The following is a 22380-nucleotide window of genomic DNA, read 5'->3' as shown; positions in this document are numbered from 1 at the left end:
CAGAAAAAAGGTTCCCCACCCTTGCTATACTAATAGAAAGTACCCATCCTGCTATGGAAAGTACGTGGAAAGAATGAACTTCAGAAACACTGCTCACTATTCTCTTTAAAAGCCCTTTATAACTAGAAAGCATTTTAAGATTGCCTTCAAACTCATTCCCATGCTTTTGTTCTCTTGGTTTTTCAGCTACCATTCAGCTACCATTCTAAGGTTTTAAATTCTCTGGGAGGCTCCACTCAACCTTTCCAAGGGCAATACTTAGCTCTTCAGTTGCAGAGTCTGGATACGATACGCAAATACAGATACTGTTCAACTTAATGGAAATGTTTCCTCATAGTTCCTGCGACTGCATCAGTGCACTGCATACTCCTGCCTAGACCTTAAACTATAGCATCTCACTGCTGCCCACTGCTTATCATGTCCACTTCTAGGCTTCTTTCCCTTTCTCATCCAGGCAGCGAGGATTTTCCATCTTGTATTAGGGTTGTAAATATATTGCTACCAAAACCATGTTGTTCTACTGTGACTTTAATTAAAGTTATTCCTCAGTCTAATTCTACCTTTCAAGGTATACTTTCATATAAAAGCCACAAAATTATTTAGTTAAATGTCAACGAATGAACGTTGCATTATTCGATGATTAAGCCCTAACAACTCCACTTGAATAATCACGTATAGTTATTTCCAATTACAACCAAGAAAGATGAGTTAAGAGCTTGATCTAACAGCAGCAAGGCAGCCAAAACTGGGATGAAATGTGAAGTGTTTGTGCACATGTCACAATATAGACAAGCATCTGTGTTTTCCGTCAGCTTATCACCTGCTCCTGTGATAAGCACCGGATGGACTACTTAGTGTCTTTAAAGAAATCTAATATCGCCCTGACCGGTTTGGCTCAGTGGATAGAGCGTCGGCCTGCGGACTGGAGGGTCCCAGGTTCGATTCCGGTCAAAGGCATGTACCTTGGTTGCGGGCATATCCCCAGTGCGGGGTGTGCAGGAGGAAGATGATGGATGTTTCTAACTCTCTATTCCCTCTCCCTTCTTCTCTGTAAAAAATCAATAAAAAATATATTTAAAAAAAAAAAAAGAAATCTAATATCATTTCCTCCACCTAGTACACCAAGGAGGAAATACTCAAATGCCAACAATTATCACCTCTCTGGTCCGAGTCCTCAACTTGTATCTACCATATTCATCCATTTTGGTGCTACTGCTACAACTGTCATACATGAGAAACTGGCAGAACCTATGGACCCTGAAGTTTTCTAATGCAATAATATCTCATTTTGACCAGTTTTACAATATATTCAACTGTAATAGGATTGCCCAAGTATTTTTGTTTATTATACACATTTCTTGACCTGATCCATCATATGTGGTGTTCTATTTGCACATTTTTTAAATCTAGAATAAAATTCCAAAAGGACCTGGCTGATGTAAAAAAAATTGAACTATCTGGGAAGACAGTCCAAATCTGTCAGTTCATATCATCCTCCAGGACACAGATTCTACCAATACAAAATAAATCTGTACATGAAACTACTATCAAAAGTGGAAAGTAAACAGGTCTGTGTTCTCAAGCTTTTAAAGGTAACAAGACATGGCTATGAACATCTTCACCTGACTTGGTCCCCACTCAAAGCTATTCTCAGTATAACAGCCAGAGTGGACCTTTGAAAATACTAGTCCCATCATGTGATTGCTATGCTCAAAGCCCTACAATAGTTTCCCAACATACTCAAAGTTAAAACCGAGGTCTTCACAGGGACCAAGGAGATGCATGGCCTGGCCCATCCACACCCCTCCCACCAGCTCTCATCTCTCTCCAGCCCCATTGGCCTCTAACTGCTTCCCCAAAATTCCAGTCATGTTCCTGCTCCGGGAAACTTTTATATCTGCCACTCCTCCTTCCTGTGGCGCTTTCCTGACTCACCTCCTTCAGGGCTGGCTCAGATGGAAGCCTTCTCCAACCAACCTATTTAAAACAGCAGCTCCCTATTCTCCCTCCCTTGCCATTTTTTGGCACATCAATTCTTAATATGTTTTACCATATTCTATTTATTTATTAATGTACAGTCTTCTCCCCTGACTAGAATGCGAACTCCATGAGGGCAAGATTTTTATCTGTTTTATTCACTTCTACCCCAGAGCCCAGATAATGCCCAGCACAAAACAGACATTTAATATACAGAGGCAATGATGTTAAGTAGCATCATTTGTTTGTTTTCCTATCTCCTACCATTAGCATGTAAGCTCCATGAGGACAGGGACTAGTGTTTTCCACTATTAGGACCTAAAACAGAACCAGACATGACAGACTGTCAAATCTCAAAAGGAAGGCGGGGGCAGAATAGGTTAAGCAAAGAATTTGGTAGACACAGACAATAGTGCAGTGAAGGCCTGGGGGGAGGGAGAGAGCAGGTGCAGGGTAGAGGGGGAGTCAATAGTGGGCTGGGAGAGCTGAATGGGGGGAAAAAGAGACATATGTAATACTTTCAACAATAAAGACTTTTTAAAAAAAAAAAGGACAAGTCTTTAAATGAAAAAGGAATGACAGGGAAAGATTGGTGAGGAAACATCAATGTTTCCATGGTGATAAGAAATGCCCTTTCACAGTACAAAATTGTCAGATTATAAAATGAAAATAAGTTCACTTTCATTTCTTCCCAACATGTTTCTTCTCCCATTTATCAATTATTAAAGACTTTCCGAAAAGAGCTTTAGCCCTTTCTTGCTCTTTCTTTCCAGTATTGAGGCTAATTCATAACACCGAATTATGACTTTCTTTTTCTTGACAACTGATATAATAAACACAACATTTTCTCTCTTGGTTTTCTTTTGCCTCAAACTCCACCATACTTAAAAAAGAGGATGGCCAGTATGGGTTAGTTGGTTGGGCATCATCCCATGTACCAAAAGGTTGCCGATTTGATATTATTGGGTCAAAATGGACTACAGTTTATTTTAAATCTAGAGCAACTGATCTATACCTTTACCTAGTTTCACAGATAAATCCACAGGATGAATTCACCACTTGTAAAGGCCAAGAATTACAGTATTCCTTTCGAAAATACCCAGTTAATTTTAAAATATAAAGAGGTCATCATATTGCTTCAAAGGGCTTACTGATTTGGCAACTCTACTCTTAGAGGCTGAAACATACCAACACCAGTCTTAGAAGAATAGTTTATGCATCTGCTTACAAAAGCATGATATAAGGTCTAGAAGACAGGGAAGAAAACCTGTGAGAATGCCGTGAGCTCAGCTACAATTGAGCAGGTAGAGTCCAGAGAGTCCCCACCTCAATCAAATGGCACGGAGCAGTACATTTCAAATGGTCTACTCAGCCCTCAGCCCACAGAGGTGCTTAGAGGCAGCCACCAACTATGGAAGAGGAGACCAAGCCTGAGCTCCAGACCTTTCACACCCACATCAAAAAGAGAGCACCACCTCCCTGAATGTCTGTCTGCTAGGGTTCTGGCAAAAATCTCATTTTAAAAATGTCTGAAAACCAGCAGCAAGGGCTTAGAGCAGTGGTTCCCAAACTTATTTGGCCTACCGCCTCCTTTCCATAAAAAATATTACTCAGCGCCCCCTGGAAATTAATTTTTTTTTAATTTTAATAGCAATTAAACAGAAAGATATATGTATTAATGTTTCTACCTTTTTCGTAAAATATAGTAAAGAAAGGTGTAAATTAGAAACATTGAAGTTTGAAATTATGAAACTATTTATTGAACTCAGTATAGAAAGGTAATACAAAAAAAGTTAAAACAAATGCACCTGTGGCCATCACCGCCCCCCTGGATCGCTGCAGCGCCCACCAAGGGGCGGTAGCGCCCACTTTGGGAATCACTGGCTTAGAGTTAGGGAGACGCAAGTTCAAATTCTAGATTTGGTGAAATAGGAATATACACCACCATGCCTAGCAAGGAATCAGTGCTCAATAAGTGGTAGAAATGATTATCCATCAATGAGTAGTAGTAAGAGGTATTAAAGGAGTGACCCTTAAAATACACAACCAAGAACCACATAACTATAATGTGACAACACACAACATTTAGTTATCAGTTTACTCCTTAGCCCAGTGGTTCTCAACCTTCCTAATGCCGTGACCCTTTAATACAGTTCTTCATGTTGTGGTGACCCCCAATTTCATTGTTACAAATTGAACATAATTAAAGCATAGTGATTAATCACAAAAACAATATGTAATTATATATGTGTTTTCCAATGGTCTTAGGCGACCCCTGTGAAAGGGTCATTCGGCCCCCAAAGGGGTCGCGACCCACAGGTTGAGAACCGATGCCTTAGCCAAATATAAAATTACCCCTTATGAACCCACTCTATCCCTTAGGTACTAGAGACATGGTACCCAGGAGCCCCAAGAGCTTTTCCTGCACCTACTACAAAAGGAAGGAGGTGGGGAAGGAGAGGTTGAAGAAAGAAGAAAAGGGGCAGAAAGAGGGAAGAGAGAAGGGGAGGAAAACAAAGGGGAGAAAAAGAGTGAAAGAAAGAGTAAAAAAAAAAACACACACACACCTCCAAAATATGAAAAGAAAATTACAAAACAGAAATTAATACATACTTGTCACTACTAAGAATTATATTCAGAATTTTGGTATTCATAAATATTTCCTATATGCTTAAATAATTTATAAATTTGATTTTCTTCACAAACATGACAAAGAATGTGCAATGACTGCAGAGAAATTACAACCAACTTCAAATTAGGTGACAAACTCAAAGGTAAAATTTTTTTTTAAAATAAGTCAACCGCTACAACACACAGACACACACACACTCAATGTGTGATATGAGCACATTAAATACATTTGATACTCTGTGACGGGAGCCTCAAATAGTAAGAGGCCCATAGGAGAAGGAAGAAGCAAATCCCGGATGCCCTCTGGCTTTCCAGCATATGCCTCTCCTAACTCCTGAAAGCACCTTTAGGAGTCACTGGAACCCCAGGAACCCAAGGTTAAAGCCCTGGGCCACTACACAGCTCCTCTCCCCCAGCGATAACACCTGGACGAATGGGAAGGTGCTGCAATCACCAGACAAGAGGAAAGGAGGCGCACCTGCTTTATTTTGTTTCGGGAGTTGGTGATGCGCTCTGTGATGCTCTGGTATGTGCGGATAGCTGTCGTCAGTTCTGTATAGTGCTGCACGATCAGCTCATCCAGGTCACGGTCACATTTCTCATAGGCTTCTTCAAGGCGACCCTTCTCATTTTCTCTGTCTTCAACATCATCACTGGTAGACAGCGTTCTGATAAGGACAGAGAATATATCAAGCTGAGTCAAACTTAAAGCAAAAAGGAAAAAAGTACAACATAGGAAATGTAGTCAATAATATTGTAATAACCATATATGGTGCCACGTGGGTACTGGAAATATTGGGAGAACTGTATAAAGTATATGATTGTCAAATCACTTACGTTGTTCACCTGAAACTAACACAAAATAATATTGCATATAAACTGTAATTGGAAGAAAAAAGAAAAGACCAATTAGTCAATAAGCTAGCCCAGTGGTTGGCAAACTGCGGCTTGGCAAACTTCGGCTCATCAGTCACATGCTGCTCTTTGGCCCCTTGAGTGTGGCTCTTCCACAAAATACCAACTTCTGCACATGGACCACGAAGTTTCAATCGCACTATATGTGCGCGCCCGCACGTGGAATTTTGTGGAAGAGCCACACTCAAGGGTCCAAGGAGCCGCATGTGGCTCGCAAGCCGCAGTTTGCTGACCATGGAGCTAGCCCATTCATCCCACTAACTAGGAAATGAAACAATTTCCTAAAAGAAAATAGGAAACCACCTACGTAGTAAATTCCAATGTCCCCGTCTAAATGGATTTGCTGGTTGCCTATCCAAGGGGCCGTCCGCTCAGTCTTTCCTTGGCATGCCAACTGTAATCGGATAATAGGCGGCATGAACTCTGCAAGGCCCTGGGCAGGTCTTGATTTGTTTGAATGAATCCTGGTAATTCCATTTCCCTTCCCAGTGACAAGTTTGGCCACTGAAACTAAGGACTTCTAGGTATAGTTTACTCGCAAGTAAGATTAAGGAAGCAGGCCCCTTTTCCCAACACTGAATACTCTGACACAAAGCTGAGATACTCAAATAATTCAGCCATCTTACAACCATGGACGGAAAGCTCAGACAAATGCCAAGCTACTGCTATGACGTCTTTGGCCACCAAAGCAGACAACCCTGCAGCTGCCTGACCTCAGGACTTCTTGCTAGGAGAGATGATAATTACCCACTGTTTAGGTCACTTTCAGCTGGTCGTCTTTTACATAGAGCTGAAAGTGTCCTAACTGGTAAATTCACTCATACCCTGAGAAGCCACCTTCCAAATAGCTTTTCTTTAATTCTCACTCAAGGATAAGTTCTTATTGATTTTAGAGACAGAAAAAGGGAGAGGGAGGGAAGGAGGGAAGGAGGGAAGGAGGGAAGGAGGGAAGGAGGGAGGGAGGGAGGGAGGGAAGGAGGGAAGGAGGGAGGGAGGAACATAAATGGGCTGCCTCCTGTACCCACCCTGAGCAGGGATCAAAAACCCACACCTGGGCATATGCCCTGACGGGGAATTAAACCTGCAACACTTTGGTGCTTGAGACAATGCTCCAACCAACTGAGCCACACCAGCAAGGGCCCAAATAGCTTATTTAAATGGCCTCAATTTGGTACAGAACCCCCAGTGGCCTGAAAATAAGGTCATATTAATTCTGAAATCTGTAAGGACAGCAATAATGGGAGCTACACTACAAGGTAGTCCCTGAATGTGCTATTCTTGCATCAGCGCTAACAAGATTGATACGAATCAACAATAACCAGGGGATGAGATAGATACACTTATTAAAAATCTTTCAATAACTTTAGTTTGATACATGGCCACAGACCTTTGTTTCCTCTATTATTTTTCTTGGATAATTTTTTTTAATTTAGTATTATAATCAGCAACAAAGAAACCTTTTCCTCTTATCTGTTGGCTGTGGTAATTTAGAGTTTCATTAAATTCCCTCAGATTTGTCAGCCTATACATTCAGCATAATTTATTTCATTTATCTTTTTTAATTTAGGGAGGGGTATTTTAGGCTCTCAGTGATGGATGCAATCAATTATAAGTCCATCATTAAAACTGCTTTCAGAGATGGTCTGTCAGCAAATCAATCACATATCCACTCCTAGGTATTTGCAAGCAAAATACTGTACAACAGACTTCTCCAAACTGTCACTTAGACCAAAAGATCTTAATTCACGAGCCACATAATATGTAAAACTTGCTTTTCAATTCAGAGGGAGATTCAGCAGCCAGTCTTTGACTTCAATCTAACCTCCTGAAACAATTTTGTAAATGTGTTACGGATGCCAAGAGATCTGATCTAGCATGAAATTGGGAGTGGGGGGGAGAGTGTAAGGAAGGAAAAAGGTGATGCCTCTAAGGCAGGGGTCCTCAAACTACGGCCTGCGGGCCACACGCGGCCCGCAGAAAACATTCATCCGGCCCGCCGGGTGTTTTTGCCACCGCTGCCTGTCCTGCTTAGCAGCCAACTCGTTCCGAACCCGCAGTGCGCATGTGTGGAATGTCTGAGGGACAGTGAACTGGCCCCCTGTTTAAAAAGTTTGAGGACCTCTGCTCTAAGGAATGTGGGGGACACTCAGGAAATCAACATCCTGTGAACCCCAAGACTTAAAGGAAGGCCTTTCCCACGCCAGGTCTGTGTCCTCTGTCAGCTGGTGATCCTACACCACACTTACCAAGGTTACTTTCAGGTAGAGAAGACCATGCAAGTGTTTGACTAATAAATAAATCATAGCAGAGAATTTAGGGAGAATTTGGTTCCAAAGACAGAGCTACCAAAATCACTTGCATTATTTGGGGGTAGCTAAGGGTGTCTTCCTGTTGCTTTTATGATCTATAACTTTGCTCTTTAAATCTGAAACCTTCCAGGCTGTTAATCAAAAGTAAAGCACAATCAGAAAATGCCTTCAGTTTATCAATTGTCCCAAGAAGAAGATCCCTAGATATTTAACTCTATGTTTCCCCTGGTAACAGCCAACAGCCACAGAATTTTCAAAGCCACACCGCTGTGCATGACTTCCTCACCACCACCATCTGTGGAAGGAAACATGCCAGACGTTTCACACTGTTTACATTAAGCAGCAGCGTTACCACTAAGGAAAATGTCAGGCCCAGAGAGGACCTCATCCTGGGCATCAGCTGTCCCTGGGATACATCACTGGAGCATTAGGAGTTACTTAGGAAAATCAAAGAGTTACTAAAGTAAAGATTGAAAAGTAAATTGGTCTGTTGGGGGTTTCAGCTATTTTCATTTTTAGAGAAAATATTTATGTAAGGAAAACAGCCTGTGCCAGGGTTGCCCCACATTGGAAATTCTTTCTCTTGATGTAAACTGGGCTGAATGACATTTTTCCTTAGTAAAAAATACTTATATTGGAGAACTCTGAAAGTACAAACCACTTTTAAAAATTTAATTAAAGGAAAGGAAGGCAGCAAGGATAAAAAATAATAATGATGGCCGCTAATATTTAGAGAGGCTTAGTGGCTGCCAGGAAGCAGCTGTGCTGTAGACTTGATAGAATGTATGTTTAATCTTCACACAGCCCTGGAGTGGGTCCTACGACTATCCTCCCTCCCCTTTTTACAGATGTAGCAGCTGAGATGTGAAGAGGTTTGCCCCACCTCATACAATAAGGGAAGGAGCAGGACAGGGATTCAAAACCCAGGTAGATCTGTTTTCTAATTATGCTCCTAACTCCTACAGGAGTCATGAGCTCTGGAGTCAAACTGCCTGGGTTGGAATCCACCACGTACTGCCCCTGCGACCTTGGTAATCCTATCCCATTTTACTAATCTATAAAAAGGAGATGGTAAGTACACCTTCCTTATAGGGTTATTGGTTAGAATTAAATGAGATCAAACAAGGCCTGGCATATCATTAGAACTCAACAATGTCGGTTGCTGTTGCTAGGTACCATAGGTATAGCAGCAGTAGTACTGGTAGTAGCAGGGGAAGCAGTAAAGTCAGTAGCATTTTTCCACAATGTAATGGGAAGAACATCCTTTGGAAACACAGGTTCCAATTTCATGCCCCCAAGCACTAGATCCGTGGTCAGCAAACTGCGGCTCGCGAGCCACATGCGGCTCTTTGGCCCCTTGAGTGTGGCTCTTCCTAACCCAGTGATGGCGAACCTATGGCACGCGTGTCAGAGGTGGCACATGAGCTCATTTTTTTGGTTGATTTTTCTTTGTTAAATGGCATTTAAATATATAAAATAAATATCAAAAATTTAAGTCTTTGTTTTACTACGGTTGCAAATATCAAAACATTTCTATATGTGACACGACACCAGAGTTAAATTAGGGTTTTTCAAAATGCTGACACACCGAGCTCAAAAGGTTCGCCATCACTGTCCTAAGCCTTAGGAGTACCCTAATTAAGTTAATAACAACGTACCTATCTATATTGTTTAAGTTTAAAAAATTCGGCTCTCAAAAGAAATTTCAGTCATTGTACTGTTTTTATTTGGCTCTGTTGACTAATGAGTTTGCCGACCACTGCACTAGATCATTTGGCACTGGGCATGAGATTTGACCTCTGATTCTCACTTTATTCTTCCTTAATGCCAAGAACTGTGAAGAGCCTGAGATTTTTATCCTACTTACAAGTTAACAGCTAGCCTGCCACGGTTTTATGGATTCTGGTAGAAGACACAAAACTCCTGGGTCAGACTAAGGACTTTATTACTCACAGCACAGCAAGTGGCATGAGCACCAGCACATTTGTTCAGTGCCCATTCCCCCAAGTCCCATGGGGGTTAAGCCCAAAAGGATGCCTGCACACACTGTGAACTACTGGAGAGAACCCTGAGCTTAGAAAGCCGAATCTTTCATACCGGACAGGAAACATGCCTGCCCTCTGCTCTAGAAGAAAAGATTCTATCTTCCAAGGATGCCTGCTAGCAAACACCCTGACAAGACAGTCTAAAACAAAGGGCACTCAGTGCTACGCTCAAAAGAACTCCCAAGACACAACACTCCCAAGGAGAACTGTCTCCCATGATGAAACGTAATTCATTGGGTTTCTCCAAGGAGTCCATGATGTCAAGTAAATACAAATTCATTTCCAACCTGTTTTCATGTCAGCAAAATAAGACCAGAAATACAATGTCTCACACAATGAATATCTGCAAAATGAACGAACGATAGACTGTCAGAACAGACTAATTCCAGGGAGAAAGTTCCTAGGCATGTTACCAACACCCAGCAAATTTCAGTGTGAAGTCATCTTCCTGTAAGCCAGTTACCTGATCTGAGCTGACAGCAGGGTAAAAGAGAACACTGTCATCTAGGCCAGCGGTCACCAATCCTTCAGACCTCACCAGTGGCCCGCGGACCACCGGTTGGCAACCACTGCTCCAAAGGTTTCCTTAAACCAGCGCTCACCAACCTTTCGGACCTCGCGGACCACCAGTTGGCGACCGCTGATCTAGGCCACCCTACAGCCAAATCAGGAAGCCTCCTAAGCCTCCATGTGATGGAGAGCTCACTAACTTACAAAGCAATTCAGTGCAATTTTCAATGCCTCTCCTTATTACAAAGCCTTTCATTAAAATAAAATAAATAAAATAAAAACAAAATAAGCCTCTTCATAATGTCTACCCATCCACCTTTCCCAGTAACTCAAAATAAATCTATTCCTTCTTCCCTAAAATTTCTCTTTAAATGGTAAAGGCCTCTCAATACTCCCTTCGTCCTTAGATTAAAAACACCTCCAATTTCCTCAACTGTTTCTTCCACAACACGGAAGCCCACCATCCTGCTTGCTTTCCTCTGAGGTCCCCTCAACAGCGGCTACCACTCACACAAAACCCACTCCATGCCTGGCATTCATCTAAGTGGTCGACACATAATAATTCATTTATTCCTGACAACAATTACAAGGGAGGTGCCATTATTACCACTCTTTCTACCAATGAAGAGACTGCGTGGTTTGCCAGGCCTGAGCTTTTCAGTAGCAGCTGGGCAGTCTGCTTCTTCAAAGCCTCCCTGTCCTGCCTCCGAAGATGAGCTACTCAGCTCTGAACACAACATACCCTCAATATGGTGTGGCCAGTCAGTCCAACAGGAAGAGATTCCGTAGCCCACCATCTGGGCACTAGCCTAAAATTACACTGCATTTTTTATCGAGCCCAAAAATTATCCAAGATCCCTTTGATGTTGAATGCTAACAAAGCAGCTCTCACTCACCCTCTACTTGGAAAAGTTTAAAACTAAATGCACAAATATACTACATTTTGGGAAGAGGAGGTGCAAGTGAGGCACAGGCCATGCAGTGACTACCTCGCACACATAATCTAAGGCAATCCTCAAGACAGTGTGGTGAGATAATATCACCACCCTTTTCACAGATAACAAGCAGAGGAACAGAGAGGCAAAATAACTTGCATACATGTACATAGCTCATAACATCAGATTTGGAATGAAAACTAAGTATACTTGATGGCAAAGGCCACGCCCTTTCCACTATAATGTTACAAAATCCTACTCTTCCTGCCTCAGCTCTGGAGCTGCAGGCTGCACCACAATCAGCCAAGAGAAGAGCTGACAGCTGAAGATGTAAAAAGAGCGCTAAGCAGCAGTTTCAGTGGTAACATCACATCTGGACAAGAGGGTTTAAAAAGCATGAGCTAAAAGACATGAGCAGAGAACAGTTTAAAGTTGCCACCCCAAGATGCATTCAGGTTACAGAATCATCCTTTTTTATTAAATTTATTGGGGTGACATTAGTTAATAAGATCATATAAGTTTCAAGGGTACATGTTATGATACATGATCTGTATATTGCACTGTGTTCCCACCACCCAAAGTCAAATCATCTTCCATCACCATATATTTGGCCCCCTTTACCCTTTACTATCCTCCCACCCCCTTCCCTCTGGTAACCACCATACTGTTGTCTGTGTCTCTGAGTTTTTGTTTTATATCCTGCATATGAGTGAAATCATATGTTTCTTGGCTTTTTCAGACTGACTTATTTCGCTTAGCAGAATACTCTCAAGGTCCATCCATGTTGTAGCAAGTGGCAACATTTCATCTTTTCTTACAGCTGAGTGGTATTCCATAGCCTCTGTATTTCAGGGTAGCTGCTCAAGTGTTTTGAAAGGAAAATAACTAGTCACCATCACTGGCTCCTTCTATGAAGCAATTTTGCTTTCACTTTGGACTTTAATAAAGTAGTGAAATGCAGGCAGGACAAAGTACATGAAAGTTGGTATTACTCTTTAAAAAGACAAAAGGAAGATTACATAAAAGAAAAGGCACACCTATGAAAATAAGGTTAGCCATCCAAAGGTAACCCATCACTCAAGAGCAGCAGTTCTCAACCTGTGGGCCGAGACCCCTTTGGGGGTCAAACGACCCTTTCACAGGGGTCGCCTAAAACGATCAGAAAACACATATTGAATATAAAATTACATATTGTTTTTGTGATTAATCACTATGCTTTAATCATGTTCAATTTGTAACAATGAAAATACATCCTGCATATCAGATATTTACATTACGATTCATAACAGTAGCAAAATTACAGTTATGAAGTAGCAACGAAAATAATTTTATGGTTGGGGGTCACCACAACATGAGGAACTGTATTAAAGGGTCGAAGCATTAGGAAGGTTAAGAACCACTGCTCAAGAGGAACAGTAACCTTCAGTCAAAGACAGAAGAAGAGGATGCAAAAAGAAAGAAGACAGATCTGGAATACTACCATTAGTGTATTTCTACAGAAATAGTTCTTACCACTCTCATCAGATATGGCAAACATGAGGTGTCTGCAACTTCCAAGCTACTTTGACCTCGGAAAGGCACTAACTTCTCTGGATCTGTTTCTTTCCTTGTCAAAGAGACAAGTTAATAAGAGTACCTGCCTCACCAGGTGGTGGTAAAGAGAAGTGTGTAATGGGCTTTGTAAAATATAAAGTGCAATTGAAGTGTGGACTTATCCATCATTAGGAACAAAGTCAGTCACCTGTGAATCACAACGCTGTTAGCCCAAATTCCTTCACACCTCCCCCATATCTCGAAAATATCTCGAAAGCACTGAGATATTTATTTAGGTCCGAGGTCAGACCTTTCTCTGTATTCTTAGTGCTGGGTGCACTAAGTGCTTAGGAAAAGCTAACCAAGGAGCAGCAGCCAGACGCAGGATCTGAAGGAGGCACAGAAAGCAGTTCCCTGGGTCAGGAAACAACTGCAGCCAAATTATCTCCCACGAAGTAATGCCTGTTCAAAATGTCTAAGAGCCCTGACCGGTTTGGCTCAGTGGACAGAGCGTCGGCCTGCGGACTCAAGGGTCCCGGGCTCGATTCTGGTCAAGGGCATGTGCCTTGGTTGCGGGCACATCCCCAGTGGGGGGCATGCAGGAGGCAGCTGATTGATGTTTCTTTCTCATCGATGTTTCTAGCTCTCTATCCCTCTCCCTTCCTCTCTGCAAAAAATCAATAAAATATATATTTTTAAAAATGTCTAAGAAAGGACAGACAATAGTACTGTGACCCTACTTAGCTCATTTATTCATTCAACAAATAGTTATTAAGCACCTACTACTTAGCAAGCACAGTTCTAAGAATCTAGAGCAGTGGTTCTCAACCTCCTGGCCCCTTAATACACTGTATGCGGGAAACATATTTATACGGTTTATGTTGACTGGAGGTAGTAGAGCACGGGACACGTATTAATACGTTTTTTATAGACTAGTGGTAGAATGCGGTTAACGTATAAATACGTAAACTAAAGTTATCGTAATTTTACTGAACGTTGCCATTTGCGCAAAAAATTAGCAAAAATGGCCCGCGCCACCTGTTAGCGCGCGATAAAAACTACCCGCAAACAATGTGTTAAATACAGTTCCTCATGTTGTGACACAACCATAACATTATTTTCGTTGCTACTTCATAACTGTAATGTTGCTACTGTTTTGAATCGTAATGTAAATATCTAATATGCAGGATGGTCTTAGGCGACCCCTGTGAAAGGGTCGTTTGACCGCCAAAGGGGTCGCGACCCACAGGTTGAGAACCACTGAACTAGAGACTCAGCTGTGGCAAAACCAATCCCTCCCTCATAAGCTTACATTCTTATAGGGAAGCAATGAAACAAATAGAGAAACAGGTAACACGTGGAGGCAGGGAGTAGCAACTATGGGAAATGGAAGGCAGAGTAGGAAGATGGGGACTATTTTACTTATGGAGACCAAGAAGGCCCTCCGATAAAGACAGCATTTGAATGGAGCTTTCTAGGTACTAGGGGGAGGAAGGTGGCATATCCAGAAAAGCTGATTCCAGATAAATAGAAGATGGACAGGCCATGAAGCAGGAAGTATTTGGCCTGCTCAAAGAAGGAATGGCAAGGTGATCCATGTGGCTTTAGAAAAGTGAGGAAGAGTGACAGGGGCGAGATGAGGTCAGGGAGGAGCCTGGGAGCCAGATCAGTTACAGTTTTGTGGGCTTTCACGCTGAAAGTGTTCTTTGAAGCCACTTGGGAGTTAGCACCCATGCAAAGAATGATAGCCTTCAACCAGGATTTAATAATAAATACGAATACTGCATAACAATATTTATTTTCAAGTTTCATTTTATTTCTATCCTAGCTGTTTCCAAAAAAAGATCTGAGATGACTTGTACAAGAATCCTATCTAATAATAGACAAACATGGTAATTAACCATACCGCCGACACGCTTCCCACTGGCTAATCAGGGCGATATGCAAATTAACTGTCAACCAAGATGGCGGCCGGCAGCCAGGCAGCCGAAGCGAACAGGAGGCTTGCTTGCTCCAGTGAAGGAGGAAGCCAAGGTTCCCTGCCTGCCCCTGCTGGGTTCTGAGCTTGCACTCTAAGCAACTATGTTGCAATTATAGAAGCTAAACAATCCCCATGCTTTCAGCCAGCCAGCCCAGCTGGAGTTGCAACAGTGTTTCAATTATAGAACCCAAACAAACCAGATACCTGCTTTCAGCACCCAAGGCCTCAAGCTGGAGGCGAGCCTCAGAGCTAAAGCCGGCTCTCAGTTCCAGTGACAGCCATAGAAGGTAAATAAATCCCAGAATAAAAAAGAAAAAGAAAAAAAGAAGATTGGGAGTTTCAATCGCCCGCCAGCCTGAAAACGGCCCTCAGCCCCTCACCCAGACTGGCCAGGCACCCCAGTGGGGACCCCCACCCTGAAGGGGGTGTGACCAGCTGCAAACAGCCCTCAGCCCCTCATCCAGGCTGGCCAGGCACCCAAGCGGGACCCCCACCCTGATCCGGGACACCCTTCAGGGCAAACCAGCCGGCCCCCACCCGTGCACCAGGCCTCTATCCTATATAGTAAAAGGGTAATATGCCTCCCAGCACCGGGATCAGCGGAGCCGCGAGGCCTCCTGGCCCCTGGAGCAGCGTGACAGGGGGCAGCGCCCAAACCCCCTGATCAGCCCTGCTCTGTGTGTGACAGGGTGCGGCGCCCCAACCCCGCCATGGGCCCTGCTCTGTGTGTGACAGGGTGGAGCCGCAACCTCCCCATCAGCCCTGCCCTGAGTGTGACGGGGGGAGTGCCTCAACCCCCTGATCGGCCTTGCTCTGTGGGTGATAGGGGGCGGCGCCCCAACGCCTTGATCCGCCCTGCTCTGTGTGTGACAGGGGGCGGTGCCCCAACTCCCCTATCGGCCCTACTCTGTACGTGACAGGGGGGAGCTCCCCAACCCCCTGATTGACCCTGCTCTGTGCGTGACAGGGGGGAGCTCCCCAACCCCCTGATCGGCCCTGCTCTGTGTGTGACAGGGTACAGAGCCCCACCCCCCCGATGGGCCCTACTCTGTGTGTGACAGGGGGCAGCGCCCCAACCTCCTGATCAGCCCTGCTCTGTGCGTGACAGGGGGTGGCGCCGCAACCTCCCCATCAACCCTGCCTTGAGTGTGACAGGGGGCGGCGCCCCAAGCCCCCAATCGGCCCTACCCTGAGCGTGACTGGGGGTGGCATCGCAACCTCCCAATCCGCCCTGCTCTGTGCATGACAGGGGGCGGCGCCCCAACTCCCCAATCAGCCCTGCTCTGAGCCCAACCAAGGGCTGCACCTAGGGATTGAGCCTGCCCTCTGCCACCCAGGAGTGGGCCTAAGCCAGCAGGTCGTTATCTCCTGAGGGGTCCCAGATTGTGAGAGGGCACAAGTGGGGCTGAGGGACACCGCGCGCCCCCCCCCACCCCCCGCCAGTGCACAAATTTTTGTGCACCGGGCCTCTAGTGTAGATAATAAAGCCCTGGCCGGTGTGGCTCAGTTGGTTGGAGCATGCTCCCCTATACCGAAAGGTTGTAGATTCAATTCCTGGTCAGGGCAAATACTTAGGTTGAGGGTTTGATTCCCGGTAAGGGAATGTCTGGAAGGCAACCAATCAATGTTTGTCTCTCACATCAATATTTCTATCTCTCTTTCTCTCCCTCCCTTCCTCTCTCTCTAAAATCAATAAGCATATCCTCAAGTAAGGATTAAAAAATAAGAAGGAAGAGAGGGAGAGAGGGAAAGAGGGAGGGAGGGAGGGAGGGAGAGAGGAAGAGAGGAAGAGAGGGAGGGAGGGAAGGAAGGAGGGAGGGAGGGAAATACAAATAAGAAAGTAGAACTCATTAAAGAGATGCAGGACAAAACAATGCCATATAAATGTAAACCACAAGTATTCTGGTCATTTGGGAAAATATAGTTTAAATGAAATGAGCCCTCCCCCATGCTGGGGTTCCTAGTAGCCAATTCAAAAAGGGAAACATAGTCGGTTATATTGTTGTCATTGTTAAAATGACAGATTCCATTTCCACTAGGATGCAAACTTTAAACAAGTCTTAAATTCTAATATTTCACTGAAAACAACAGAGAAAACATTATCCTATATAATAAAAGCCTAATAGGCTAAGTGTCCAGTGGGCCATTCAAACAATCAAAGCATAATATGCTAACAATATGCTAAGGCCGCTCAACCGCTTGCTATGATGTGCACTGACCACCAGGGGGCAGTCGACCAGTCGCTATGACATGCACTGACCACCAAGGGGAAGATGCTCCAACTGGTAGGTTAGCTTGCTGCTGGAGTCCGGCCAATCGGGACTGAGCGAGATGGGCTAGACAAGCCCTGAAGCCCTCCCACGGTCCTTCCCTGGCTGGCCAACCTCCCATGACCTTCCCCGGCCCCAATCATGCACCGGTGGGGTCCCTCGGCCTGGCCTGCACCCTACTGCAATCCAGGACCCCTCAGGGGATATCAGAGAGCCAGTTTCAGCCCAACAGTGGAATGACCGGTCGCTATGATGCACACTGACCACCAGGGGGCAGACACTCAAAGCAGGAGGTTCCCCCTAGTGGGGGAGCACCATTCAGCCAGAAGCCAGGCTCACAGCTGATGAGCGCAGCGGCAGTTGTGGGAGCCTCTCCTGCCTCCGTGGCAGTGCTAAGGATGTCCGACTGCTGCAGGAGTTGGACATCCCACGAGGGCTCCCGGACTACGAGAGGGCACAGGCTGGGCTGAGGGACAACCCCCCCTGAGTGCACGATTTCGTGCACTGGGCCTCTAGTATATATATAAAAGCATAAAACGCAAATAGACCGGAGGGTGGAACTACCGGTCACTGTGACGCACACTGACCACCAGGGGACAGACGCTCAACACAGGATCTGCCCCCAGCCCTGCCAGCCAACCTCTTGGTCCTTCCCCCCGGCCAGCAAGCTCCAATCACCCGATGGGGAACAGGGAACCGGGGGTGGGTGGCAGCAAACACGGGCAGCGGGGGGGGGCGGGGGGGGGGGGAGGGCTGGCTGCCGGCAGCCGGAGAAGATCAGCCTTGATCACAGGCCAGGCCTAGGGACCCTACCCATGCACGAATTTCATACGCTGGCCCTCTAGTACAATATAGTGAACAATGTCTGCAACAACCTTCGGGGAAAAAAGTAATTAATTTTATATAATCATTCCTTATAAGTCATACAAGAATATAACATTCAAATCCAACTCCGACCTACAGATTTTGAAAGACTGAATATAGTCCCAGTAAGAACTTTTCTAATGATCCTCTTTAATCTATGGATGGAAATTAGGGAATTTATAGAACTAAATGGATCAAATCATGTATTATGAATTTCCTCCTCTCAGCAAACATTTTAATAGTTCAAGCTGACTGGAAAGTGGTTGTTTTTTAAAAAGGGTCTACAGTGCAAATATTTGGCATTAGAGGGTTAAACTTCATAAGCCAGAAAAGCATGCCGTAAGGTTGACAACCAATTATAAAAAATCAAAAGCCTGGCCAGAACTCTTTCCTGAGCCCCAAGATGACCCATAGGTAATGACAAACTATCACTGTGGAAGCAGTTTATGGTACTTTAACAAAGTAGTAAGAGTCCCCAGAGTACCACCTGTTAAGGACTAAATTTTGGCACACACCCCCATTCACATGTTGAGGCCCTACCTCCCAATGTCACTTGGAGACACAGTCTATAACGGAGGTAATAAAGTAAGGTCTTAAGGAACTGGGTGAGCTTATAAAAGAGGAAGAAACACAGACAGCCCTCTCTCTCCACATACTCAGAGAGGAGATTCCATGTGAGGACACTGGGAGAAGGTGGTCATTTACAAGCCAGGAGGGGGGCCCTCACCAGAAACCACAAGTACCTTGATCTTGAACTTTTAGCCTGCAGAACTGTAAGAAAATTAATTTCTGTTGTTTAAACCACCCAATCTGCAGTATTTTGTTATGGCAGCCTGAGCAGACTCATACATCACCCTATAAAACACAGACAGTGTTATTTTGGTTAGGTAAATTCTCAAGGCAGATATTATCAGTCACCCTCCCTTAACCATAACAACACAAATTCTTGGCAAACCCATAAGAATTATCTGCCTAATACAGCCTCAGATAACTAAACTAATTAACCTGTTGTAAGAAACTAGAGGCCCGGTGCACAAAATTCATGCACGGGTAGGGTCCCTAGGCCTGGCTGGTGATCAGGGCCAATCAGGGCTTTCCGGCTGCCGGCTGGGGCCTTCCTTCATTCCGCGCCACCCCCTGGTGGTCAGCACATGTCATAGCGAGCAATCAAACTCCCAGTCTCCTGGTCGAACTCCCAAGGGGACACTTTGCATATTAGCCTTTTATATATATAGGTATTTAATATAATACACCTGAATTTTGGAGACACCTGCAGAATAACTAGCATTAAGTCATGCTTTCTGAAAACAATGAACAGGCTAAACCAGGGGTGGGCAAACTTTTTGACTCGAGGGCCACAATGGGTTCTTAAAATGGACCGGAGGGCCGGAACAAAAGCATGGATGGAGTGTTTGTGTGAACTAATATAAATTCAAAGTAAACATCATTACATAAAAGGGTACGGTCTTTTTTTTCTTTTAGTTTTATTCATTTCAAACGGGCCGCATCCGGCCCGCAGGCCGTAGTTTGCCCACGGCTGGGCTAAACTGTCTACTAAGGGCATTCCTCGTTGGCATCCAGTGACTTCTCCTCCAGGAAAAATAAAGAGTAACAAAACAATGAAAATCCCTTCAAGCACCTCAGAAAAACCAAGTAAGGCTCCACATATCCCAAAATCACTTATCAGGAAGTTGAGCACAATCAACCACAAGAATCCAATTTCCTCAGTGATCCATCCCCATTCTGGAAAGTACGAAAATGGGCCTCCCAGCAACAAAGTGGATGCCACTGAGCCCTCGCACTTCTCCCTAATCAAACACCGAGCCCCTCAATCAGTGCTACCTCCTCCACATTAGGACCATTCTAACTACTTTTTAATTGCATAACGGAAATAGTAATAAACAAGGAGTCATCTTTATTTCCAAAATATTCTAACATTATCATAAAAGTGAAAACTAAGAATTTTAAAACTCTCAACAAATACTCAAAAGTTAACTAGTTCCAGAACTTCACTCCAAGTAGGACAAAAATTAACTATTGATTTTTACCGACCAATTAGCTCATTGATCTTTCTGGAGCATAATATTTCTTTTTGCTACTGATGCCAACACAAGAAAAAAGAGTCTAGAGCTGACACGATTCTTCAAAACGTTATCCTATTTTCTGTCCAAGCTGCTTTTTACTAGGAGGTATTAGGTTACACTATTAGGTCTATTTAGCCCTTATCTCAAAGGGTGAGCATCAGATTTTCTTTCCCTCTAAAGTGCCAAACAGCCAACCTAAGAAATTCCTGACAGCAACAAATACGTACCCTATCAGCAGGGAACTGAAGGCAGTGCCAAGTCTGAGTTGAGTGAAAGCAGGAACTGAAGAGGAGGAAAAGAGATTGCTATGAATCTAAACACTAACCAAACTAGCTGAGAAGGAGGTCTTTAAAGATACTTTATATTAAGCAAAGCACTCTGTGTATGATAGGCGGTCTATTAATGCTTCCGTTTGTTATAAAAATAACAAACCCTCATAATTCTGAGTTAGCGGTAAAAAAATCACACATTAAAGAAATGTTTGAGATGTGTATCACTATAAAATCACACTAGATATGGCTTCACTCAAAGCATAACCAAATCTACATTACACTTTTTTTAAAAATTTATTGGTTTGAGAGCGAGAAATACCAATTTGTTGTTCTACTTATTTTTTTTAATTATTATTTTTTAAATATTTTTATTGATTTCAGAGAGGGAGAGAGATAGAAACATCAATGATGAGATAGAATCATTGATCAGCTGCCTCCTGCACACCCCCACACTGGGGATCAAGCCCGCAACCCAGGCATGTGCCCTTGACCAGAATTGAACCTGAGACCCTTCAGTCCACAGGCTGACACTATCCACTGAGCCAAACCGGCCAGGGCTACATTACACTTTTTAATCGATTTTATTATATTCAATTATACATTGCAATTGCTTGTTTCCTAATTGCCTTATTAGAGCTCAAAAAATACAAGATAATCCCATCCCAACTGATAGCAATTCACGATGACAAACAAGTCCCTCTGAAAAAGTTTTCTGAGGCATAAAAACAACATCCCTTAATTCAGTACAAAGATTCATTTACTACCAAGTGACAGGAAGCAATTTCTGCTTTAAAGTCAATTGAAAACTCACTGGTGTCTTGCTTCAGACAGCACTTAGGGCCAATTACTACACCAAACACATGCAGTTTTTCAATATTTCAATTAACTCGGTTATTCAAAACACTTCTGGGGACCAAAAGCTATAAATCTTGTAGCCAACAGAGAAGGCCAGTATCTAAAATTAAGTAAAATCACTCCCACTAACACATAAAACTGAGTCCAGGGTTGACAAAGTCAAGTTAAAATCTACCCCCTACTCTGACTGACTCTCTTTTCCCTCTTGCATGTTAAGCCCACCTCCTGCGTAAAGTTTTGTCCACAGTGATCTTACTTTTCACCTCCAGTGGAATGTTTTTGTTACCGAATTTGTTCATTTTCAGGGTGTATCCTGTTGCCTAATGTGGAGTTTCTGGTGAGTTCCTCCGAAATGATGTTTTGTAAGATATTAATAGGTGTAATTTGGTCATGTTTGGAAATTCTGGATTACACAAATTTAAGGGCTGTTAACCGCAGACATCCAGGAGACTTGAATATGATAATATGCAAGGTGCCGCTGGGTGGGAGGTTGTCAGAGTAGGAGCTGGGTGGACAGGTCATGAAGATACATTATTTAGCATTTCTGCAATTTATTAATCTACAGAACCCCACTCTCTTCCCTCTCCTCGCCACATAACATATATAACACACATACATACAATTTTATTAAAATTTTCAAACACGTACAAAAATTAAGACACTTGTCGAAAAAGCCCAGCTTCAATAACTAAACACATTCCAATCTTGCTTCATCTTTCACTGACTCAACCTTCTTCCCAATTACTTTGAAGCAAATCCTAGGCACATCATTTTTATTGGTATGTATTTCAGTGTGTATTGCTTTAAAATAATCTTTTTTAAGAAACGAAGCTACAATGCCAGTACCTCAGCTTTTTTAAACAGTAAAATGCTAATTGGTTTTTTAAAGTGTATTTGAATCACCTGGAAATCAAGGCAGATTCAGTGGGTCAGGTGGTGATTGAAATCCTGTATTTCTAAAAAGCTCACAAGTTATATTTTGAGTAAAAATAATGTCTCCCATACCACAATGACAGGCACCAAGTTTTAAACGGAAAGTCCCCTTTTGAATCATGTACCACTTTATTTTCCGCAGCAGCTTTATTAAAATTTTTAAAGAAAAGGTTCTCCTAAGGATCTTAAAATTTTCTTACCACGTAAAATGGTACCCAACAATTTTCCATTATAACTTCCTGCTAAATGGTGAGTAGCCATGTTTT

At 43.5% G+C, this 22380-nt stretch overlaps 1 protein-coding gene across 2 annotated transcripts in view; it reads right to left on the bottom strand.

Moving 5' to 3' along the window:
• EXOC4 (exocyst complex component 4) overlaps positions 1-22380 on the bottom strand; it is a 750050-nt gene that overhangs the window by 717231 nt on the left and 10439 nt on the right. For both annotated transcript variants that reach the window (XM_081102441.1, XM_081102440.1), the window contains exon 2: positions 5087-5276. In XM_081102441.1, coding sequence (XP_080958567.1) covers positions 5087-5276 — 190 coding nt within the window. The remainder of the gene's footprint in view (positions 1-5086; positions 5277-22380) is intronic.

This window comes from Myotis nattereri, assembly GCF_964212035.1.
Source record: "Myotis nattereri genome assembly, chromosome: 11".
Classification (NCBI taxonomy): Eukaryota; Metazoa; Chordata; class Mammalia; order Chiroptera; family Vespertilionidae; genus Myotis; species Myotis nattereri.
The sequence above is the reverse complement of the archived record's forward strand: the minus strand, read 5'-3'. Positions and strand labels throughout refer to the sequence as shown.